Raw genomic sequence first — 26651 nt, 5'->3', positions numbered from 1 at the left:
CGTACAGCAAATGAAAGACACAGATCTTGTGAATCCAGCCAATATTTCAGATTTTCTAAGTGTTTTACAGCGAAAACACAATATAGCGTTATATTAGCTTACCACAATAGCAAACATCACAACAGCATTGATTCAAGCCAAAAATAGCGATAACGTATAAACCACCAAAATATATTAATTTTTTCACTAACCTTCTCAGAATTCTTCAGATGACAGTCCTATAACATCATATTACACAATGCATATAGAGTTTGTTCGAAAATGTGCATATTTAGCGGCACAAATCGTGGTTATACAATGTGATTAGTGGCCAAAACTTCAAGCAATATGTCCGGCGCCATCTTGGAGAGGCACCTAATCTAATCGAAAACTATTCATAAACTTGACTAAAAAATACAAGTTGGACAGCAAATGAAAGACAAATTAGTTCTTAATGCAATCGCTGTGTTACATTTTTAAAATTAACGTTACTTCAGCGTGCGCTAAAGCGAGACCGCACCGAAATTCATGACGGAATTATTATTTGACATTTGTCAACATAAATACAAATGAACAACATAAAGATTGCTTACTATTTGCCGAGCTTCCATCAGAATCTTGGGCAAGGTGTCCTTTCTCCAGAACAATCGTCTTTTGGTTGAAAGATGTCCTCTTCTCATGTGGAAATAGCAGCTAACGATAGCCACCCACTGGAGAGGTGTCCAACTTGTGAAAGCGCGTCACAAAGAAATCCAGGAAAATCGCAATAAACTGCTATAAGTCGGTTTAAATTAACTACCTTATGATGTCTTTAACACCTATAATGAATAAAAACATGACCGGAGATATAGAACTGCTAAAACGAAAGCGTTTGCAGGACGCCATTGTGATGTCCCCTTGCGCCAGATGCCCCGTTGAAAAGAAGGCTACTTCCGTTCCATGATCCTTTATAGTGGCCCAGATTGCGCAATCCACTCCATTCAAATTCTCCCCGCTTACTGACATCTAGAGGAAGGCATATGCAGTGCATGTAGCCCGATGGCTTACATGGGGACTTATAAACTGACCTCAGAACAGGGACCTCGATTTCTGAAATCTCACTCCCTGACAGGAAATGTGCTGCAGAATGAGTTCTGTTTCACTCAGAGAAATAATTCAAACGGTTTTAGAAACTAGAGAGTGTTTTCTATCCAATAGTAATAATAATATGCATATTGTACGAGCAAGAATTGAGTACGAGGCAGTTTAATTTGGGAACGTAAATATTACAAAGTCCCAACAGCACCCCCTATTGAGAAAAGGCTAGTCAATAACTAATCATAAACTTGACTAAAAAATACAGGTTGGACAGCAAATGAAAGATACATTAGTTCTTAATGCAACCGCTGTGTTAGATTTTAAAAATTAACGTTACTACGACATACAGCGTGCGCTAAAGCGAGACCGCACCGAAATTAATGGCCGAATAATAGTTTTACATTTTTCAACAGAACAACGAATTAACATCATAAATAGTTCTTACTTTTTGATGAGCTTCCATCAGAATCTTGTGCAAGTGGTCCTTTGTCCAGAATCATCGTTGCTCGGTTGTAGATTGCCGTCTTCAACTTAGGAATTAGCAGCAAACATTAGCTATGTGGCCCAGACGTGCCCAACTCACTATAACGCAGCACAAAGAAATATCCGAAAATCGCAATATACTGATATAAAATGATATAACTCGGTTTAAAATAACTACATTATGACGTTTTTAACACCTCTATCGAATAAAATCAGAGCCGGATATATCTAAGGCCTATAACGAGAGCTTTCCAGAACGCCATCCTGAGGTCTGTCTCGCGTCATGGCGAACGTTGAAAAGAGTGCACCCCACGTACCAAGACCCTTTATATGGCCTCAGATCTGCCTAGCAACACCATTCCAATTCTCACTGCTTGCTGACATCTAGGGGAAGGCGTATGCAGTGCATGTCGACCAATAGAACACATGCAAATTAATAAACCGACCCTGGAACAGACTGCCTGATTTCAGATTTCTCACTTCCTGACAGGAAGTTTGCTCCAACTTGAGTTCTGTTTTACTCACAGATATAATTCAAACGGTTTTAGAAACTAGAGAGTGTTTTCTATCCAATAGTAATAATAATATGCATATTGTACGAGCAAGAATTGAGTATGAGGCAGTTTAATTTGGGAATGAATTTTTACAAAGTGAAAACAGCGCCCCCATATTGAGAAAAGGTTAAAATGTACAAAGTGTTTGTTAGGTGTTAAGCCTGTGTTAAAATATGCTTAAAATGATTAAAAGACAAAAAGCGATTGTGATTGTATTGTGTTTGGGATATAAAGATAGATGTGGTTCAATGTAATGTACATAAAGTCACTTTAATAATATTTACGTACAGTTTTACCCACTTCATATGTATATACTGTATTGTAGTCATGGCTCATCCTACATAACAACTGCTATACACATATGTTCTACATTTAACATTTACATTTAAGTCATTTAGCAGACGCTCTTATCCAGAGCGACTTACAAATTGGAAAGTTCATACATAGTTCATACATATTCATCCTGGTCCCCCCGTGGGGAATGAACCCACAACCCTGGCGTTGCAAGCGCCATGCTCTACCAACTGAGCCACACGGGACCCGTTCTATTCACATACTGTCTATACACACCATTCACAGTTTTATATAGAGCCATAGCTGAATGGAACTCTTTAGCAATCCATATTTCTCAGGCAAAAAGTAAATCCACTTTCAAGAAAAAACTAAAAGAACATCTAATGAGATATACCATATGACTGGACAGGAAATAGAAAGAACATCTAATGAGATATACCATATGACTGGACAGGAAATAGAAAGAACATCTAATGAGATATACCATATGACTGGACAGGAAATAGAAAGAACATCTAATGAGATATACCATATGACTGGACAGGAAATAGAAAGAACATCTAATGAGATATACCATATGACTGGACAGGAAATAAAAAGAACATCTAATGAGATATACCATATGACTGGACAGGAAATAAAAAGAACATCTAATGAGATATACCATATGACTGGACAGGAAATAGAAAGAACATCTAATGAGATATACCATATGACTGGACAGGAAATAGAAAGAACATCTAATGAGATATACCATATGACTGGACAGGAAATAGAAAGAACATCTAATGAGATATACCATATGACTGGACAGGAAATAGAAAGAACATCTAATGAGATATACCATATGACTGGACAGGAAATAGAAAGAACATCTAATGAGATATACCATATGACTGGACAGGAAATAGAAAGAACATCTAATGAGATATACCATATGACTGGACAGGAAATACCCAAAGAGACACCCCTCTCCACCCTACCCAAAGAGACACCTCTCTCCACCCTACCCAAAGAGACACCTCTCTCCACCCTACCCAAAGAGACACCCCTCTCCCCCCTACCCTAAGAGACACCCCTCTCCCCCCTACCCTAAGAGACACCCCTCTCCCCCCTACCCTAAGAGACACCCCTCTCCCCCCTACCCAAAGAGACACACCTCTCCCCCCTACCCAAAGAGACACCCCTCTCCCCCCTACCCTAAGAGACACCCCTCTCCCCCCTACCCAAAGAGACACACCTCTCCACCCTACCCAAAGAGACACACCTCTCCACCCTACCCAAAGAGACACCCCTCTCCCCCCTACCCTAAGAGACACCCCTCTCCCCCCTACCCAAAGAGACACCCCTCTCCCCCCTACCCTAAGAGACACCCCTCTCCCCCCTACCCAAAGAGACACCCCTCTCCCCCCTACCCTAAGAGACACCCCTCTCCCCCTACCCAAAGAGACACCTCTCTCCCCCCTACCCAAAGAGACACCCCTCTCCCCCCTACCCAAAGAGACACCCCTCTCCCCCCTACCCAAAGAGACACCCCTCTCCCCCCTACCCAAAGAGACACCCCTCTCCCCCCTACCCAAAGAGACACCCCTCTCCCCCCTACCCAAAGAGACACCCCTCTCCCCCCTACCCAAAGAGACACCCCTCTCCACCCTACCCAAAGAGACACCCCTCTCCCCCCTACCCTAAGAGACACCCCTCTCCCCCCTACCCAAAGAGACACCTCTCTCCCCCCTACCCAAAGAGACACCCCTCTCCCCCCTACCCTAAGAGACACACCTCTCCCCCCTACCCAAAGAGACACAACTCTCCACCCTACCCAAAGAGACACACCTCTCCCCCCTACCCAAAGAGACACCCCTCTCCACCCTACCCAAAGAGACACAACTCTCCCCCCTACCCAAAGAGACACACCTCTCCCCCCTACCCAAAGAGACACCTCTCTCCACCCTACCCAAAGAGACACAACTCTCCCCCCTACCCAAAGAGACACACCTCTCCCCCCTACCCAAAGAGACACCCCTCTCCCCCCTACCCAAAGAGACACCCCTCTCCCCCCTACCCAAAGAGACACCCCTCTCCCCCCTACCCAAAGAGACACCTCTCTCCACCCTACCCAAAGAGACACCCCTTCCCCCCCCCCCCCCCCCCCTAGTAAGCAGAACATCTACAGCAGCTGAAGTTGTCATCCAAATCGAGGTTAGTGATCGCAGTTCTGATTTACAGAAGCTGTTTTAGGTCATAGGAAATGATGGCGGAGACATTATGTACCAAAAAAAAAAGTAAGATCAGTTATTTTTTTTAAGTAGAAGAATTGGTCGGGAGCCCGTAAAACGTCCGCTATCCACCGCCTGCGCCATCTTAATCGAGTAACTAGCGTCACTAGCTAGCTGTGTTAGCCTTGCCAGGCTGCTAACACATATTGGCTACCATGGCTACCTGGCTAAGTGTACGCTCAATTTATAGCGAGAAGAGATAGCAAACTACTGTAGCTAGCTAGCTCTTTACTCACCGTTTCACCAAAGATGGTTTAGAAACGCTGTGGGTTCACCGTCAGCCCATCCAACAAAGCTCCTGGTTGAGGTGTACTGCAGACAGCAGGAAGCCCGTAGCAACAAGTACTAAACAGGAAGTAAGCATCCCACATGTAAGCTAGGTGGTTCCAAATGAACTAAAACCAGCCCTAGTTAGACACATCGTTGTTATAACTTTGCATGTCAGTTTATTGGGAGTGACACAGCATTGACACGGATTTCCACAAGTTTCCCACTTCAGATTCCCCACTTCAAGAACAAATATATCATACTTAAAATAATGAGTTATTGAGTTACATCGTTGTACAACATCATGGGTAAGCTCTGGCCATCGTCTTTTCAGCTCAAAACAGTGGATTTCCGCGGGTCTTTAACTCATCTGACCTTCTATCTCTCTCGCTCTCGTGATCTCTCTCTCTCTCTCTCGTGTCACTGCATGTGAGAGACGCCCTCCCTCCCTCATTCAGAACAAAAGAAGAGAAAGAAATTGTCTAAACAAATGTTATTGGTCGGATCCATCTGCACATGAAGCGCGGCACTTTGTGGGGTTTATCTGTGTGCTTCCTGCTAATGTGTGACAGAGAGGAAGAGGCGAACCTGACGCTACTTTGGTGAATTTGCGAGGCATGACATCGGAGATACAGATTAGCCAGATATTCTTTCTGCCTGACCCCTCCTCTGTCTAGTGCCGCTCTGGCTCTGTTTGCCTGGTGCCAGCTCTGGCTCTGTTTGCCTGGTTCCCGCTCTGGCTCTGTTTGCCTGGTGCCAGCTCTGGCTCTGTTTGCCTGGTGCCAGCTCTGGCTCTGTTTGCCTGGTGCCATCTCTGGCTCTGTTTGCCTGGTGCCAGCTCTGGCTCTGTTTGCCTGGTGCCAGCTCTGGCTCTGTTTGCCTGGTGCCAGCTCTGGCTCTGTTTGCCTGGTTCCCGCTCTGGCTCTGTTTGCCTGGTGCCAGCTCTGGCTCTGTTTGCCTGGTGCCAGCTCTGGCTCTGTTTGCCTGGTGCCATCTCTGGCTCTGTTTGCCTGGTGCCAGCTCTGGCTCTGTTTGTCTGGTGCCAGCTCTGATACTGTTTGCCTGGTGCCAGCTCTGATACTGTGCTCCTCCCCTCTCGCTCCGTCCCTAACTAGCTCGCTATGAAAGATGCAAGTGTTTGTGTTCTCGGATGTATGTCAACTAATCAGTCTCCTCCATTCCAAAAAATACTGAATCTTAGGAGTCGATTCCTAGTGGAATCGAATCTTGACACTCAGAAATGGGAGTCGATACCGGGAGTCGATGTGCTAGGAGTCGAGGAATCAATTATTTTGGAGTCGACTCTTCACCACCGCGTCAATCGTCGTTAACTTTGAGGTAGAGTAATGGTAGTACAGGTGCGATGCTTAACCGTCTGAAAGAGACGCACCATGAGGCCCAAACCCTTGCTGGCAGCAGTGCAGCTGCATTTTGAATTCAAAACGTTACTTATCGTTTGAACAGAAAACCAAATAAAAATGTATATTTGTCACATCCATACTTGCGACCAGAGCCCATAGGGCTCCATAGGGCTCAGGGTCCATAGGGTCCATAGGGCTCAGGGTCCATAGGGCTCAGGGCCCATAGGGCTCAGGGTCCATAGGGCTCAGGGCCCATAGGGCTCAGGGTCCATAGGGCTCAGGGTCCATAGGGCTCAGGGTCCATAGGGCTCATAGGGCTCAGGGTCCATAGGGCTCATAGGGCTCAGGGTCCATAGGGCTCATAGGGCTCAGGGTCCATAGGGCTCATAGGGCTCAGGGTCCATAGGGCTCAGGGTCCATAGGGCTCAGGGCCCATAGGGCTCAGGGTCCATAGGGCTCAGGGTCCATAGGGCTCATAGGGCTCAGGGTCCATAGGGCTCATAGGGCTCAGGGTCCATAGGGCTCATAGGGCTCAGGGTCCATAGGGCTCATAGGGCTCAGGGTCCATAGGGCTCAGGGTCCATAGGGCTCAGGGCTCATAGGGCTCAGGGTCCATAGGGCTCATAGGGCTCATAGGGCTCAGGGTCCATAGGGCTCAGGGCTCATAGGGCTCAGGGCTCAGGGTCCGTAGGGCTCAGGGTCCGTAGGGCTCAGGCCTCAGGACCCGTAGGGCTCAGGGTCCGTAGGGCTCAGGCCTCAGGACCCATAGGGCTCAGGGCCCATAGGGCTCAGGGCCCATAGGGCTCAGGGTCCATAGGGCTCAGGGCTCAGGGCCCATAGGGCTCAGGGCTCAGGGTCCATAGGGCTCAGGGCTCAGGGCCCGTACCCCCAAACGTCTTAGAGTATAAGTGCTGATCTAGCATCAGTATAGACTTTCTATATCATAATGAATAAGACTTTAAGAACAGATCCTAGGTAGCCTAACGGATAAGTGCATTGGGCTAGTAAACAGAAGATTGCTGGTTCAAATCCCTGAAATGACAAGGTGGAAAAAAAGAAAATGTGTCATTCTGCCCTTGAGCAAGTCAGTTAACCCTGATTAGTGAGTTCTTCCCTGGATGTTGATTAAGGCTCTTGGATTCAGAGGGTTTAAACGCAGGAGACACATTTTGATTGAATGCATTCAGTTGTACAGCTGACGAGGTATCCCCCTCCTGAATACTTTTTATTTATGGAACCTTTATTTAACTAGGCAAGTCAGTTAATAACAACAAATTGTTATTTTACGTAACACACAGAGCCTCTTTCCCTGTTATCTGTCCAATACTAGTTGAATATATAACACAGAGCCTCTTTCCCTGTTATCTGTCCAATACTAGTTGAATATATAACACACAGCCTCTTTCCCTGTTATCTGTCCAATACTAGTTGAATATATAACACACAGCCTCTTTTCCCTGTTATCTGTCCAATACTAGTTGAATATATAACAGACAGCCTCTTTCCCTGTTATCTGTCCAATACTAGTTGAATATATAACACACAGCCTCTTTCCCTGTTATCTGTCCAATACTAGTTGAATATATAACACACAGCGCCTCTTTCCCTGTTATCTGTCCAATACTAGTTGAATATATAACACACAGCCTCTTTCCCTGTTATCTGTCCAATACTAGTTGAATATATAACACACAGCCTCTTTCCCTGTTATCTGTCCAATACTAGTTGAATATATAACACACAGCCTCTTTCCCTGTTATCTGTCCAATACTAGTTGAATATATAACACACAGCCTCTTTCCCTGTTATCTGTCCAATACTAGTTGAATATATAACACACAGCCTCTTTCCCTGTTATCTGTCCAATACTAGTTGAATATATAACACACAGCCTCTTTCCCTGTTATCTGTCCAATACTAGTTGAATATATAACACACAGCCTCTTTCCCTGTTATCTGTCCAATACTAGTTGAATATATAACACACAGCCTCTTTCCCTGTTATCTGTCCATTACTAGTTGAATATATAACACAGAGCCTCTTTCCCTGTTATCTGTCCAATACTAGTTGAATATATAACACACAGCCTCTTTCCCTGTTATCTGTCCAATACTAGTTGAATATATAACACAGAGCCTCTTTCCCTGTTATCTGTCCAATACTAGTTGAATATATAACACACAGCCTCTTTCCCTGTTATCTGTCCAATACTAGTTGAATATATAACACAGAGCCACTTTCCCTGTTATCTGTCCAATACTAGTTGAATATATAACACAGAGCCTCTTTCCCTGTTATCTGTCCAATACTAGTTGAATATATAACACACAGAGCCTCTTTCCCTGTTATCTGTCCAATACTAGTTGAATATATAACACACAGCCTCTTTCCCTGTTATCTGTCCAATACTAGTTGAATATATAACACACAGCCTCTTTCCCTGTTATCTGTCCAATACTAGTTGAATATATAACACACAGAGCCTCTTTCCCTGTTATCTGTCCAATACTAGTTGAATATATAACACACACAGCCTCTTTCCCTGTTATCTGTCCAATACTAGTTGAATATATAACACACAGCCTCTTTCCCTGTTATCTGTCCAATACTAGTTGAATATATAACACACAGCCTCTTTCCCTGTTATCTGTCCAATACTAGTTGAATATATAACACACAGAGCCTCTTTCCCTGTTATCTGTCCAATACTAGTTGAATATATAACACACAGAGCCTTTCCCTGTTATCTGTCCAATACTAGTTGAATATATAACACACAGAGCCTTTTTCCCTGTTATCTGTCCAATACTAGTTGAATATATAACACACAGAGCCTCTTTCCCTGTTATCTGTCCAATACTAGTTGAATATATAACACACAGCCTCTTTCCCTGTTATCTGTCCAATACTAGTTGAATATATAACACACAGAGCCTCTTTCCCTGTTATCTGTCCAATACTAGTTGAATATATAACACACAGCCTCTTTCCCTGTTATCTGTCCAATACTAGTTGAATATATAACACAGAGCCTCTTTCCCTGTTATCTGTCCAATACTAGTTGAATATATAACACACAGTCTCTTTCCCTGTTATCTGTCCAATACTAGTTGAATATATAACACACAGCCTCTTTCCCTGTTATCTGTCCAATACTAGTTGAATATATAACACACAGCCTCTTTCCCTGTTATCTGTCCAATACTAGTTGAATATATAACACAGAGCCTCTTTCCCTGTTATCTGTCCAATACTAGTTGAATATATAACACACAGCCTCTTTCCCTGTTATCTGTCCAATACTAGTTGAATATATAACACACAGAGCCTCTTTCCCTGTTATCTGTCCAATACTAGTTGAATATATAACACACAGCCTCTTTCCCTGTTATCTGTCCAATACTAGTTGAATATATAACACACAGCCTCTTTCCCTGTTATCTGTCCAATACTAGTTGAATATATAACACACAGCCTCTTTCCCTGTTATCTGTCCAATACTAGTTGAATATATAACACACAGCCTCTTTCCCTGTTATCTGTCCAATACTAGTTGAATATATAACACACAGCCTCTTTCCCTGTTATCTGTCCAATACTAGTTGAATATATAACACAGAGCCTCTTTCCCTGTTATCTGTCCAATACTAGTTGAATATATAACACAGAGCCTCTTTCCCTGTTATCTGTCCAATACTAGTTGAATATATAACACACAGCCTCTTTCCCTGTTATCTGTCCAATACTAGTTGAATATATAACACAGAGCCACTTTCCCTGTTATCTGTCCAATACTAGTTGAATATATAACACACAGCCTCTTTCCCTGTTATCTGTCCAATACTAGTTGAATATATAACACACAGCCTCTTTCCCTGTTATCTGTCCAATACTAGTTGAATATATAACACACTGTTGTGCTGCAGAATGAGGACCCAAAAGCGACGTAATAGTAACAGAGTCTTTATTCCAGAATAAAACAAATAATGATTCTCCTGGATACTATCCTCTCGTCAACAGAGAGGAACGACTGGAGACGCGACCACAGACTGCAGGTCGCTTCAGGAAGGCACTGGCCGTAGCTGACATTGACACCTGCTCACACGCAGCATCTGAAGAAGGCAAAGAACACGACAGGGCGGAACAAGGACACAGGAACAGCAAACGTCAAACAAGAATCCGACAAGGACAGAAGCGGAAAACAGAGGGAGAAATAGGGACTCTAATCAGAGGGCAAAATAGGGGACAGGTGTGAAAGAGTAAATGAGGTCGTTAGGAGAATGAGAAACAGCTGGAAGCAGGAACGGAACGATAGAGAGAGAGAAAGAGGGAAAGAACCTAATAAGACCAGCAGAGGGAAGCACAGGGACAAGACATGATGAAAGACAAAACATGACAGTACCCCCCCACTCACCGAGCGCCTCCTGGCGCACTCGAGGAGGAACCCTGGCGGCAACGAAGGAAATCATTAATCAACGAACGGTCCAGCACGTCCCGAGATGGAACCCAACTCCTCTCCTCAGGACCGTAACCCTCCCAATCCACTAAGTACTGGTGACCACGTCCCCGAGAACGCATGTCCATGATCTTCCGTACCCTGTAAATAGGAGCGCCCTCGACAAGGACGGGGGGGGGGGAGGGAAGACGAATGGGGGCGCGAAGAAAAGGCTTGACACAAGAGACATGGAAGACAGGGTGGACGCGACGAAGATGTCGCGGAAGAAGCAGTCGCACAGCGACAGGATTGACGACCTGAGAGACACGGAACGGACCAATGAACCGCGGAGTCAACTTGCGAGAAGCTGTCGTAAGGGGAAGGTTACGAGTGGAAAGCCACACTCTCTGACCGCGACAATACCTAGGACTCTTAATCCTACGTTTATTGGCGGCTCTCACAGTCTGCGCCCTGTAACGGCAAAGTGCAGACCTGACCCTCCTCCAGGTGCGCTCACAACGTTGGACAAAAGCCTGAGCGGAGGGAACGCTGGACTCGGCGAGCTGGGACGAGAACAGAGGAGGCTGGTACCCAAGACTACTCTGAAACGGAGATAGCCCGGTAGCAGACGAAGGAAGCGAGTTGTGAGCGTACTCAGCCCAGGGGAGCTGTTCTGCCCAAGACGCAGGGTTTCGAAACGAAAGGCTGCGTAATATGCGACCAATCGACTGATTGGCCCTTTCTGCTTGACCGTTAGACTGGGGATGAAACCCGGAAGAGAGACTGACGGAAGCACCAATCAAACGACAGAACTCCCTCCAAAACTGTGACGTGAATTGCGGACCTCTGTCTGAAACGGCGTCTAACGGGAGGCCATGAATTCTGAACACATTCTCAATGATGATTTGTGCCGTCTCCTTAGCGGAAGGAAGCTTAGCGAGGGGAATGAAATGTGCCGCCTTAGAGAACCTATCGATAACCGTAAGAATCACAGTCTTCCCCGCAGACGAAGGCAGACCGGTAATAAAGTCTAAGGCGATGTGAGACCATGGTCGAGAAGGAATGGGAAGCGGTCTGAGACGACCGGCAGGAGGAGAGTTACCTGACTTAGTCTGCGCGCAGTCCGAGCAAGCAGCCACGAAACGGCGCGTGTCCCGCTCCTGAGTAGGCCACCAAAACCGCTGGCGAATAGAAGCAAGCGTACCCCGAACGCCGGGGTGGCCAGCTAACTTGGCAGAGTGAGCCCACTGAAGAACAGCCAGACGAGTAGAGACAGGAACGAACAGAAGGTTACTAGGACAAGCGCGCGGCGACGCAGTGTGAGTGAGTGTTTGCTTTACCTGTCTCTCAATTCCCCAGACAGTCAACCCGACAACACGCCCCTCAGGGAGAATCCCCTCGGGGTCGGTAGAAGCCACAGAAGAACTAAAGAGACGGGATAAGGCATCAGGCTTGGTGTTCTTATTTCCCGGACGATAGGAAATCACGAACTCGAAACGAGCGAAAAACAACGCCCAACGAGCCTGACGTGCATTAAGTCGTTTGGCAGAACGGATGTACTCAAGGTTCTTATGGTCAGTCCAAACGACAAAAGGAACGGTCGCCCCCTCCAACCACTGTCGCCATTCGCCTATGGCTAAGCGGATGGCGAGCAGTTCGCGGTTACCCACATCATAGTTGCGTTCCGATGGCGACAGGCGATGAGAAAAGTAAGCGCAAGGATGGACCTTATCATCAGACTGGGAGCGCTGAGACAGAATGGCTCCCACGCCCACCTCTGAAGCGTCAACCTCGACAATGAATTGTTTAGTGACGTCAGGAGTAACAAGGATAGGGGCGGATGTAAAACGCTTCTTGAGGAGATCAAAAGCTCCCTGGGCGGAACCGGACCACTTAAAGCAAGTCTTGACAGAAGTCAGAGCTGTGAGAGGGGCAGCCACTTGACCGAAATTACGAATGAAACGCCGATAGAAATTAGCGAAACCGAGAAAGCGCTGCAACTCGACACGTGACTTAGGAACGGGCCAATCGCTGACAGCCTGGACCTTAGCGGGATCCATCTGAATGCCTTCAGCGGAAATAACAGAACCGAGAAATGTGACAGAGGAGACATGAAAGGCGCACTTCTCAGCCTTCACGTAGAGACAATTCTCTAAAAGGCGCTGGAGTACACGTCGAACGTGCTGAACATGAATCTCGAGTGACGGTGAAAAAATCAGGATATCGTCAAGGTAAACGAAAACAAAAATGTTCAGCATGTCTCTCAGTACATCATTAACTAATGCCTGAAAGACAGCTGGAGCATTAGCGAGACCGAACGGCAGAACCCGGTATTCAAAATGCCCTAACGGAGTGTTAAACGCCGTTTTCCACTCGTCCCCCTCTCTGATGCGTACGAGATGGTAAGCGTTACGAAGGTCCAACTTAGTAAAGAACCTGGCTCCCTGCAAAATCTCGAAGGCTGACGACATAAGGGGAAGCGGATAACGATTCTTAACCGTTATGTCATTCAGCCCTCGATAATCCACGCAGGGGCGCAGAGTACCGTCCTTCTTCTTAACAAAGAAAAATCCCGCTCCGGCGGGAGAGGAAGAAGGCACCACGGTACCGGCGTTGAGAGAAACAGACAGATAATCCTCGAGAGCCTTACGTTCGGGAGCCGACAGAGAGTATAGTCTACCCCGAGGGGGAGTGGTCCCCGGAAGGAGATCAATACAACAATCATACGACCGGTGAGGAGGAAGGGAGCTGGCTCTGGACCGACTGAAGACCGTGCGCAGATCATGATATTCCTCCGGCACTCCTGTCAAATCACCAGGTTCCTCCTGAGTAGAGGGGACAGAAGACACAGGAGGGATAGCAGACATTAAACACTTCACATGACAAGAAACGTTCCAGGATAGGATAGAATTACTAGACCAATCAATAGAAGGATTATGACATACTAGCCAGGGATGACCCAAAACAACAGGTGTAAAAGGTGAACGAAAAATCAAAAAGGAAATGGTCTCACTGTGGTTACCAGATACTGTGAGGGTTAAAGGTAGTGTCTCACATCTGATACTGGGGAGAAGACTACCATCTAAGGCGAACATGGGCGTGGGCTTCCCTAACTGTCTGAGAGGAATGTCATGTTTCCGAGCCCATGCTTCGTCCATAAAACAACCCTCAGCCCCAGAGTCTATCAAGGCACTGCAGGAAGCAGCTGAACCGGTCCAGCGTAGATGGACCGACAAGGTAGTACAGGATCTTGATGGAGAGACAGGAGTAGTAGCGCTCACCAGTAGCCCTCCGCTTACTGATGAGCTCTGGCTTTTACTGGACATGACATGACAAAATGTCCCGCAGAACCGCAATAGAGGCAAAGGCGGTTGGTGATTCTCCGTTCCCTCTCCTTAGTCGAGATGCGAATATCTCCCAGCTGCATGGGCTCAGTCTCTGAGCCGGTGGGAGGAGATGGTTGAGATGCGGAGAGGGGAAACACCGTTAACGCGAGCTCTCTTCCACGAGCTCGGTGACGAAGATCTACCCGTCGTTCTATGCGGATGGCGAGTGCAATCAAAGAGTCCACGCTGGAGGGAACCTCCCGGGAGAGAATCTCATCCTTAACCTCAGCGTGGAGTCCCTCCAGAAAACGAGCGAGCAACGCCGGCTCGTTCCAGTCACTGGATGCAGCAAGAGTGCGAAACTCTATAGAGTAATCCGTTATGGATCGATCACCTTGACATAGGGAAGCCAGGGCCCTGGAAGCCTCTTTCCCAAAAACTGAACGATCAAAAACCCGTATCATCTCCTCTTTAAAGTTCTGATAAACGTTAGAACACTCAGCCCTTGCCTCCCAGATAGCTGTGCCCCACTCCCGAGCCCGACCAGTAAGGAGTGATATGACGTAAGCGATCCGAGCTCTCTCTCTTGAGTATGTGTTGGGCTGGAGAGAGAACACAATATCACACTGGGTGAGAAAGGAGCGACACTCAGTGGGCTGCCCAGAGTAACATGGTGGGTTATTAACCCTAGGTTCCGGAGACTCGGAAGACCAGGAAGTAGCTGGTGGCACGAGACGAAGACTCTGAAACTGTCCTGAGAGATCGGAGACCTGAGCGGACAGGGTCTCAACGGCATGACGAGCAGCAGACAATTCCTGCTCGTGTCTGCCGAGCATTGCTCCCTGGATCTCGACGGCAGTGTTGCGAGAATCCGTAGTCGCTGGGTCCATTCTTGGTCGGATTCTTCTGTTGTGCTGCAGAATGAGGACCCAAAAGCGACGTAATAGTAACAGAGTCTTTATTCCAGAATAAAACAAATAATGATTCTCCTGGATACTATCCTCTCGTCAACAGAGAGGAACGACTGGAGACGCGACCACAGACTGCAGGTCGCTTCAGGAAGGCACTGGCCGTAGCTGACATTGACACCTGCTCACACGCAGCATCTGAAGAAGGCAAAGAACACGACAGGGCGGAACAAGGACACAGGAACAGCAAACGTCAAACAAGAATCCGACAAGGACAGAAGCGGAAAACAGAGGGAGAAATAGGGACTCTAATCAGAGGGCAAAATAGGGGACAGGTGTGAAAGAGTAAATGAGGTCGTTAGGAGAATGAGAAACAGCTGGAAGCAGGAACGGAACGATAGAGAGAGAGAAAGAGGGAAAGAACCTAATAAGACCAGCAGAGGGAAGCACAGGGACAAGACATGATGAAAGACAAAACATGACACACACAGCCTCTTTCCCTGTTATCTGTCCAATACTAGTTGAATATATAACACACAGCCTCTTTCCCTGTTATCTGTCCAATACTAGTTGAATATATAACACAGAGCCTCTTTCCCTGTTATCTGTCCAATACTAGTTGAATATATAACACACAGCCTCTTTCCCTGTTATCTGTCCAATACTAGTTGAATATATAACACACAGCCTCTTTCCCTGTTATCTGTCCAATACTAGTTGAATATATAACACACAGCCTCTTTCCCTGTTATCTTTCCAATACTAGTTGAATATATAACACACAGCCTCTTTCCCTGTTATCTGTCCAATACTAGTTGAATATATAACACACAGCCTCTTTCCCTGTTATCTGTCCAATACTAGTTGAATATATAACACACACAGCCTCTTTCCCTGTTATCTGTCCAATACTAGTTGAATATATAACACACAGCCTCTTTCCCTGTTATCTGTCCAATACTAGTTGAATATATAACACAGAGCCTCTTTCCCTGTTATCTGTCCAATACTAGTTGAATATATAACACACAGCCTCTTTCCCTGTTATCTGTCCAATACTAGTTGAATATATAACACAGAGCCTCTTTCCCTGTTATCTGTCCAATACTAGTTGAATATATAACACAGAGCCTCTTTCCCTGTTATCTGTCCAATACTAGTTGAATATATAACACACAGAGCCTCTTTCCCTGTTATCTGTCCAATACTAGTTGAATATATAACACACAGAGCCTCTTTCCCTGTTATCTGTCCAATACTAGTTGAATATATAACACACAGCCTCTTTCCCTGTTATCTGTCCAATACTAGTTGAATATATAACACACAGCCTCTTTCCCTGTTATCTGTCCAATACTAGTTGAATATATAACACAGAGCCTCTTTCCCTGTTATCTGTCCAATACTAGTTGAATATATAACACACAGAGCCTCTTTCCCTGTTATCTGTCCAATACTAGTTGAATATATAACACACAGAGCCTCTTTCCCTGTTATCTGTCCAATACTAGTTGAATATATAACACAGAGCCTCTTTCCCTGTTATCTGTCCAATACTAGTTGAATATATAACACACAGAGCCTCTTTCCCTGTTATCTGTCCAATACTAGTTGAATATATAACACACAGCCTCTTTCCCTGTTATCTGTCCAATACTAGTTGAATATATAACACACAGCCTCTTTCCCTGTTATCTGTCCAATACTAGTTGAATATATAACACACAGCCTCTTTCCCTGTTATCTGTCCAATACTAGTTGAATATATAACACAGAGCCTCTTTCCCTGTTATCTGTCCAATACTAGTTGAATATATAACACACAGAGCCTCTTTCCCTGTTATCTGTCCAATACTAGTTGAATATATAACACACAGAGCCTCTTTCCCTGTTATCTGTCCAATACTAGTTGAATATATAACACACAGAGCCTCTTTCCCTGTTATCTGTCCAATACTAGTTGAATATATAACACACAGAGCCTCTTTCCCTGTTATCTGTCCAATACTAGTTGAATATATAACACACAGAGCCTCTTTCCCTGTTATCTGTCCAATACTAGTTGAATATATAACACACAGCCTCTTTCCCTGTTATCTGTCCAATACTAGTTGAATATATAACACACAGCCTCTTTCCCTGTTATCTGTCCAATACTAGTTGAATATATAACACACAGAGCCTCTTTCCCTGTTATCTGTCCAATACTAGTTGAATATATAACACAGAGCCTCTTTCCCTGTTATCTGTCCAATACTAGTTGAATATATAACACACAGAGCCTCTTTCCCTGTTATCTGTCCAATACTAGTTGAATATATAACACACAGAGCCTCTTTCCCTGTTATCTGTCCAATACTAGTTGAATATATAACACACAGCCTCTTTCCCTGTTATCTGTCCAATACTAGTTGAATATATAACACACAGCCTCTTTCCCTGTTATCTGTCCAATACTAGTTGAATATATAACACACAGCCTCTTTCCCTGTTATCTGTCCAATACTAGTTGAATATATAACACACAGAGCCTCTTTCCCTGTTATCTGTCCAATACTAGTTGAATATATAACACAGAGCCTCTTTCCCTGTTATCTGTCCAATACTAGTTGAATATATAACACACAGCCTCTTTCCCTGTTATCTGTCCAATACTAGTTGAATATATAACACACAGAGCCTCTTTCCCTGTTATCTGTCCAATACTAGTTGAATATATAACACACAGCCTCTTTCCCTGTTATCTGTCCAATACTAGTTGAATATATAACACACAGAGCCTCTTTCCCTGTTATCTGTCCAATACTAGTTGAATATATAACACACAGAGCCTCTTTCCCTGTTATCTGTCCAATACTAGTTGAATATATAACACAGAGCCTCTTTCCCTGTTATCTGTCCAATACTAGTTGAATATATAACACACAGAGCCTCTTTCCCTGTTATCTGTCCAATACTAGTTGAATATATAACACACAGAGCCTCTTTCCCTGTTATCTGTCCAATACTAGTTGAATATATAACACACAGCCACTTTTCCCTGTTATCTGTCCAATACTAGTTGAATATATAACACAGAGCCTCTTTCCCTGTTATCTGTCCAATACTAGTTGAATATATAACACACAGCCTCTTTCCCTGTTATCTGTCCAATACTAGTTGAATATATAACACAGAGCCACTTTCCCTGTTATCTGTCCAATACTAGTTGAATATATAACACACAGAGCCTCTTTCCCTGTTATCTGTCCAATACTAGTTGAATATATAACACAGAGCCTCTTTCCCTGTTATCTGTCCAATACTAGTTGAATATATAACACACAGCCTCTTTCCCTGTTATCTGTCCAATACTAGTTGAATATATAACACACAGCCTCTTTCCCTGTTATCTGTCCAATACTAGTTGAATATATAACACACAGCCTCTTTCCCTGTTATCTGTCCAATACTAGTTGAATATATAACACACAGCCTCTTTCCCTGTTATCTGTCCATTACTAGTTGAATATATAACACACAGCCTCTTTCCCTGTTATCTGTCCATTACTAGTTGAATATATAACACAGCAATGTGACCATGGGGGATTATTCCACAGTGCACACCTCTATTAAACAAACAGAGAAAAGCTGAAGTGTGTTAACCTTTTTTGTGTTTCCGTAGCATGTGAGAACAGGAAGGGTCTGTTGCGCCGTAGGGTCATGCCCTCGTTATCGACAGAGTGAAATAGGGCTCTTATTGATCCATATTTCCATGTCAAACCCACCGCTGGCTTCGCCAAAGACCTCTATGTTCATGTCATCCAACAAATGTAAACGCCTGGATTTTTGCTAGAAAAACGGCGTTGGCACTTGGATTGGATCCGGTGCTTTGGTCAGATGACGTGACAATAGAGCTCTTTGGCCACGCACACCGGTGGCTGGTTTGGCGCCAAAATAAGGATGCTTAAGCAGAAAATAACCTCATACCTACTGTCAAATATTGATGTTATGGTGCTATTTGTGACTAACCCCCTCGATTCGGTCTTATGTAGCCAAATTTGAAATTGTGTTTTTTTACATTGGATAAAAGTAGAGACTCTAGAAAATGTTATATCATACACTACAGTTGAGGAACAATGGGAAAGTTATTCCGCTTTGAAAGTTGATAAACTTGTAACCCCACTTTTGAGAAAATGGCCCTGTTTTGGTAAACCTACCGGAGCGCTCTTGTTTGTCTACACCCACTCAGCATTGTTCACAGCCTCTTAATCCTTAGCCCCACCCATCTCATTAAGGATTCACATGTGAGGCCATGTGCTAAACAGAGGGAGTAGTGTAGTAAACAACCAAATATTAAGACTAAAAGTGGTGAAAGTAATAGCCTAGAACAAGGAAAAACTCCAGATAAAAATTTACTTTGTCTAGTCCTTGGCCATGTTGTTTTTCACATTACCGTCTCTGGTAAACACACACTATATCAAATAAAAATCTAAGTGTATTTGTCACATGCAGAGGATACAGAAGGTGTAAACGGTACAGTGAAATGGTTACTTGAATATGTAAATAGTAGCAATATCAAAAATAGAAAGTGTCCAGATAAAATGTTGTATAAATATTTTATAATTATTAGATCATGCTTACCCAGACACACTTGTCTAAATTGATGTTGTCATGTGAAATAAATGCTTTAACCACCTCAGCCACATCTAGCTAAGTGGACGGGTCACTATTGTCTAGACATGTACACATGTTCATGAAATACAATAAATGGCTGAAATCACCCCAAGACACACCTGGCTAAATTTATGGGTCATGTAATCATCTGGCGAATCGTAAAATGTTGTTTAGACATGTAGATAGCTAGCTATACAATGAACCATAATCCCAACACATAGCTACAGTGCAAATGGATTGTCATAGCTAGCCACCATGCATGAAATGCTGTAGTATGAATCTGCAGGTAGTTAACGCTAACCAACTAGGGTTCAATGTTACCTACCTAGCTAACATTAGGCTATAACTAGCAATGCAAATGGATTTCTGAGATACAAATAACATTACTACACAGATCATACACGTAACGTTGGCTACCGAGCCAGCAAGCTAACGTTCGCTAGCTAGCTAAGAGTATGCTTTAACTTGCAATGAATACGACTTCCTGACTAAATTTGAAATGTATAATATCTGACAATGTAGCTAGACTCTTACCCATAACCATGGATGAATGCTTCGCGGCAGCGTGTCTTTTCCGTTTGGTTTGTAGCTAGCTACAGCTTGTTACCCACATTATGTCAACTTTTTCCCACTGATCTTTTGTCAATAGTGCCTGCTAAATTCAGGGTAGCAATATTGTTAAGAGCAGTAGCAACACATTTTCAGTTCTCAATGGCTTAAATAAAAGTTAAATAAAAAATAAAAAAATAAAAAAATATTTAATATTTACAGATTGTATACACGTTCAGAAGTTCAGATGTTCCAGAAGTCATTTTTTACAAAAAAAAATGCATTTTGATAAAATCCCAAAACAGTCAAATGCCAAATATATGTATATAAATAAAATTTAAATAAATAAATATACATTTTGCAATGGTATTCTCAGTCTCCGCACTTGAACCCCATTGAAAACCTGTGGTTTTGAATTGAAGAGGGCAGTCCATAAATTCAGGTGAAGGATATCAAAGATCAGGAAAGATTCTGTATGGAGGAATGGTCTCAGATCCCTCCCAATGTGTTCTCCAATCTCAGATTATTATTTTTTTAAAGTCTCAGTGCAGTTAAACTCACAAGGTGAGGTATTAAAAGGTATTGAAAACAGAGGTATAATTTGGACTTGTATTAGTATAAAATAATATAATTTCCCCCTAAATATATTTGCATTATTTATTTTATATTCTCTTTTGGCTCACTGTTATCAAGGGTGCCAATACATTTCGACCTGACTGTATCTATCTACAGCATTAAAGTTACAGTAGCCTATGTTGGGTTGGGTCTGCTGCTGTAAATGCATGCCTTGCCTCTGACGTCTAGACAGGAGCAGTGGATAGCAGATAGATGTACTCTTTTCTGTTCTATTCTACTAATCTCGGTTATAGACAGTAGCAGTGGATAACAGATACCTGTGCTATGTTCTGTTCTATTCTCCTAATCTGGGTTCTAGACAGGAGCAGTGGATAGCAGATAGATGTACTCTTTTCTGTTCTATTCTACTAATCTCGGTTATAGACAGTAGCAGTGGATAACAGATACCTGTGCTATGTTCTGTTCTATTCTCCTAATCTGGGTTCTAGACAGGAGCAGTGGATAGCAGATAGCTGTGCTATGTTCTGTTCTATTCTCCTAATCTGGGTTCTAGACAGGAGCAGTGGATAGCAGATAGCTGTGCTATGTTCTGTTCTATTATCCTCATCTGGGTTCTAGACAGGAGCAGTGGATAGCAGATACCTGTGCTATGTTCTGTTCTATTCTCCTAATCTGGGTTCTAGACAGGAGCAGTGGATAGCAGATAGCTGTGCTATGTTCTGTTCTATTCTCCTAATCTGGGTTCTAGACAGGAGCAGTGGATAGCAGATAGCTGTGCTATGTTCTGTTCTATTATCCTCATCTGGGTTCTAGACAGGAGCAGTGGATAGCAGATAGCTGTGCTATGTTCTGTTCTATTCTCCTAATCTGGGTTCTAGACAGGAGCAGTGGATAGCAGATAGCTGTGCTATGTTCTGTTCTATTCTCCCAATCTGGGTTCTAGACAGGAGCAGCAGATCGCAGATAGCTGTGCTCTGTTCTGTTCTCCCAATCTGGGTCACAGATCACATGATCTGGAACTCTGGGATAGATTTATAATCTCTCATGTCATCGTTGGCCGGTAGAGAGCTTCTCTTTATTAATGGGATATTTGTGTATGGGGGAAGGGTGTGTGTGTGTGTGTGTGTTTTATCTTCTCTCTACCATACACAGATTAATGGCTAATGTGTGCTACTTGAAAAGCAAGCCCTGTTACTGCAGCCACCCTAAAATAGAACATTCATTGTGTACATGTACTGTACACATGTTGGTTACATATTACATGGGACATTATACATGTAAGAGTGTGTTAATTGCATAAACATGAGTTGTGTCTCTGTCTGTCTCCCCTATAGGTCCTGATTATATCAAGCAGGCGTTCATGGATCCAGTGGAGATCCCCAAGGATCCTCCTGAAGAGAAGGAGAAAGACAGCCCTACCAGCCCTGCCAAGACCCCCGGGCCCACCCCTCCCCCCTCGCCCCACAGCAAGAAGAGACAGCACAGCAACAGCGTCTCCACCTCCGCCTCCCGCAAGACCAGCAAGGACGAATCATCACACAGCCGCAAGGTCAGCAAAGAGGAGAAGCCGGGCCTTAAGAGCAGCAAGGACGAATCATCACACAGCCGCAAGGTCAGCAAAGAGGAGAAGCCAGTCCGTAAGAGCAGCAAGGAAGAGCGGACGAGCAGGAAGTTGAGTAAAGAGGAGAGGGTGTCCATCGCTGCCGAGCCGCCCACAGCCGCTGCTCCCTCTTCCCATGTAATACACCAGGATGCTTCAGCCAAATCCCCCAAGACCCCAGAGCCCGGCCCCACCAACGTACCACCTCCCCAGGCTGCTGCTCCGCAGACGGTGGCGGGTCCTGGTAACGGAATGGGACAGCTCCACTCCCAGTATCATAGCTACTACGTCAAAGCCCCCTCCAGGGGACCCTTGCCCCCGGAACCTGAGCCTGAGGAGGACGAGGAGCCCAGTCAACTGACCCTGGCACGGATGGCCCCGCCACCCCCCAAGTCGTTCCGGAATTTCAATCTCAAGCCGACGCCCACAGGTGAGCAGAGCAAACTCAGGAAGCAGGATTCGCTGAAACCAAAGAGCCTGGCAGAGACCAAGAAGGCCAGTATGGAGATGGCTGACGGGCGGGGCGAAGAGAATGTAAGTAGAAGTGCTGATCCTAGGATCAGTTTTACCTTTTAATTCACAATGAGTAATACTACATGGACAGGGGGGGGGGAGGGGGACCTTAATACTAACTCTTCTTGGTGTTGCCTTGCAGGCTCCTAACTCTATCCTGGTTGCTATGGTGATGCTGTTGAATATCGGCCTAGCCATCATATTTGTCCACTTCCTGACATGATGGTCCTGTGTCTCAGGTAACCGTACAACTAAAAACAGCCACACAACACGTTTGTTATGTTCCTAAAGAGCAGGCCTGATGTTGACCTCCTGTGTGTGTTATTTTATCCAATCAATTCATCACTAATCGATTTAACCCCACCTGAACTGTGTTTGACCCCTCAGTGATGCCGTGGCAACTGGTGCAGTTGCGTCTCCAGCCTTTTAAAAATCAAAATGGTGTCAGTCAGACTCGGAAGCGGCCACAGGAGCATGGACATCAGCTTTGTGACACAGGAGAGAAACATGAGAGGCAGGAGAGAAGGACCCGCAGGCTGTCCTGGGCCGTCTACAGACCTGCCTGATCATAATACTCTCCTCTGGGTTCTGTTAAAGAACAACATGATATGTCTGAGGGAGAAAAACAGTACAACAGAAAAAGTAAACACAAACACAAACATACGAACACACACACACGAACACACACACACGAACATACACACACGAACACACACACACACGAACATACACACACGAACACACACACACACACACACACACACACACACACAGGAAAATATGAAGTATGAAGAAATACACATGTCTGCTGACCCAAGCAGTGAGCTCTCTGCTCGTGCAAGGCCACTCCTTCTGTTTTTTCAAATCAAATCAAAATTTTATTGGTCACATACACATATTAGCAGATGTTATTGCTGGTGTAGCGAAATGCTTGTCCTGTCCTTCTGTCCTATCCTGGCAGGAACACAGAGGGACTGACTGACTGACTAACTTTAACTGGGCCAATGTGGAGATGCACTTATAGATGACAGGAGCTAACAGCTGCCTTACTATTTTACCCTCTGACGTCTTCATGGGGAGATGTAAGCACGGCAAGGCCAGAGGACTGAGAGAGGTGCACGTTCCAACGTTCCCACATTCTGAGTTCTGAGGTTCCAGTGTTCTGAGGTCCCATTGTTCTGAGGTCCCATTGTTCTGAGGTCCCATTGTTCTGAGGTCCCAGTGTTCTGAGGTCCCAGTGTTCTGGGGTCCCAGTGTTCTGAGGTCCCTGTGTTCTGAGGTCCCTGTGTTCTGAGGTCCCAGTGATCTGAGGTCCCAGTGATCTGAGGTCCCAGTGTTCTGAGGTCCCAGTGTTCTGAGGTCCCAATGTTCTGAGGTCCCAATGTTCTGAGGTCCCAGTGTTCTGAGGTCCCAGTGTTCTGAGGTCCCAGTGTTCTGAGGTCCCAGTGATCTGAGGTCCCAGTGTTCTGAGGTCCCAATGTTCTGAGGTCCCAGTGTTCTGAGGTCCCAGTGTTCTGAGGTCCCAGTGTTCTGAGGTCCCAGTGTTCTGAGGTCCCAGTGTTCTGAGGTCCCAGTGTTCTGAGGTTCCAGTGTTCTGAGGTTCCAGTGTTCTGAGGTCCCAGTGTTCTGAGGTTCTAACCATCCCTTGCTGCAGGAAAGCGGATGCATCGAACGTTAGCTGTCAGTGCTAGCGCGGTCACACGCCAGTCTTACTCTGTTAACGAATAACCATTCATCACAGCTTCCTTTAGCTCCTCCCACCTTCACCCAGGAGACCCTTCTTTGACACTCCCTGTGCATTTTGTTGTTGTAGCTTTAGTTTTTTGTTTCTTTATGTTGGTTACCTGCAGTTATAGACTAGTTAAAAGGAAGGAAAACTAATACGGAGAGCCCTTTTTATTTTTGGACTAATCATAATGATTTTATTTCATCATAATGAGAGAATTCTGTCCTAATTTTATTAAATGTGCAATATGATTTATTTTTTTAAAGAAAGAATATATATTTTGCCAACAAAAGGTCTAGTCTATTGAGCATTTTAACTGTTTTAAAATCTGTTTATTTTATTGTATCATACAACAGGAAAGACAAGCCTAATTTGACTAGATGGGGGGGGCAAGCAGATTGACAGTAGGATTTGAGGAAAGAAGCCACACTGTGTAGCAAGCCTAAGCTAGCTCTATGTGACTGAAAGATGAAAAGTCTTATAAATTATGTCATTTATTGAATCAAAGGATTACATTATTATTATTATTATTATTATTATTATTACACAATTGTGCATGGGATTTCGTTGACAAGTTACTTTAATTATCTTCTTTGCTTCTCATGTTAAAACCACTAAGCTGTGAAGAGGAGGGAAAATCAGTTGGTTTAGTCAAATTAAAAAACACCTATTGTTATTCCCGAGGGCCTAATCTCTGCTTGCATGTCTTGTGAGACTGGAAAGTAAACGTCCTTGAATTGATTCTCAAAAACAAGAATTGATTCCAGAATTGATTGTATTGATTCTCAGAAGAAACTTGGTATTGAATGTATTCTGGTTGGATTGAAGGGGGGGATAATATGTGGTACCCATGGTTATGTGGTTAGGAGTGATGCCTTTTAAAAGTCTTGAACACTTCGACCTTTACCTTTACCTCAGAAGAAGAAGATAAGGAGAGGGTGGATGGAGGGGGGGGGGGGGTGGAATAGACGGTCGTTAAGAGATGAAGTCTGTGTCTTAATTGTTTTGTGTAGGAAGTGACCGGACTGTTGCAATCAAAGGGAGGTGAGTTATAAATGTGCCCCTTACATTTTAACCAGTAGTAGTCTTTGTTGCAGGTAAAGCATGATTTAATTTTTATTTTTAAAAAACATATAAACAAATGGAGTACGTATATATTTAACAGTTTCTGTTATCCACTTCAAATAATTGTTATTTATGTGTTCATCATATGATTGATAAATACACTGAGTGTACAAAACATTAAGAACACCTTGTAATATTGAGTTGCACCCCATTTTGTCCTCAGAACAGACTCATTTCGTCGGGGCATGGACTCTACAAGGTGTCGAAAGTGTTCCTCATGGATGCTGGCCCATGTTGACTCCACAGGGATGCTGACCCATGTTGACTCCAATACTTCCCACAGTTGTGTCATGTTGGCTGGATGTCCTTTGGGTGGTGGACCATTCTTGATACACACAGGAAACTGTTGAGCATGAAAAACCCAGCTGCATTGCAGTTCTTGACACAAACCAGTGCACCGGGCATGTACTACCATACCCCGTTCAAAGGCACTTAAATACTCCGTTCAAAGGCACTTAAAACGTTTGTCTTGCCCATTCACCTACTGAATGGCACACATACACAATCCATGTCTCAATTGTCTCAAGGCTTAAAATTCCTTCTTCAACTCGTCTCCTCTCCTTCATCTGATTGAAGTGGATTTAACAAGTGACATCAATAAGGGATCATAGCTTTCACCTGAATTCACCTTATCAGTCTATGTCATGGAAAGAGAAGGTGTTCATAATGTTTTGTACACTCAGTGTAGATATGTATTTGTTTAAAGTTTTTTGGTCCTTGTGAAAAAGGGCTTGAAAAGTGGCAAGATTGTGTTTATTGCAATTTAGTTTTTAGGATACTAATAGTTTGCATGGTCTGTTGAAGAAACACAGGATAAAGCTCTGTACTTTGGGAGACTGCAGGCTTCTTCAGACATTGGCTGATCTTTAGATTCTGATTGGTCCTACAGTGTTCATTCTGATTGGTCCTACAGTGTTCATGCTGATTGGTCCTATAGTGTTCATT

General features: G+C 44.3%; 1 protein-coding gene across 3 annotated transcripts in view; it reads left to right on the top strand.

Moving 5' to 3' along the window:
- Positions 1-25257, top strand: part of LOC120039066 (junctophilin-1-like) — a 53049-nt gene extending 27792 nt beyond the window's left edge. The window contains exons 2-5 of one of the 3 annotated variants that reach the window (XR_005475274.1): positions 22077-22876; positions 22998-23094; positions 23243-24390; positions 24439-25257. Coding sequence is in view for 1 of the 3 variants with exons in the window: in XM_038984592.1 (XP_038840520.1) it covers positions 22103-22876; positions 22998-23078 (855 nt within the window). In the remaining 2 variants the exon portion in view is untranslated. Of the gene's footprint in view, positions 1-22076; positions 22877-22997; positions 23095-23242 lie in introns of all 3 variants that reach the window. The other 2 variants (XR_005475273.1, XM_038984592.1) reach the window with 2 other exon arrangements.
- The last annotated feature ends 1394 nt before the right edge of the window (positions 25258-26651 follow it).

The sequence above is a fragment of the Salvelinus namaycush genome, unplaced genomic scaffold (genome assembly GCF_016432855.1).
Source record: "Salvelinus namaycush isolate Seneca unplaced genomic scaffold, SaNama_1.0 Scaffold250, whole genome shotgun sequence".
NCBI classification, from domain to species: Eukaryota; Metazoa; Chordata; class Actinopteri; order Salmoniformes; family Salmonidae; genus Salvelinus; species Salvelinus namaycush.
This window is presented reverse-complemented; position numbering and strand designations above follow the sequence as displayed.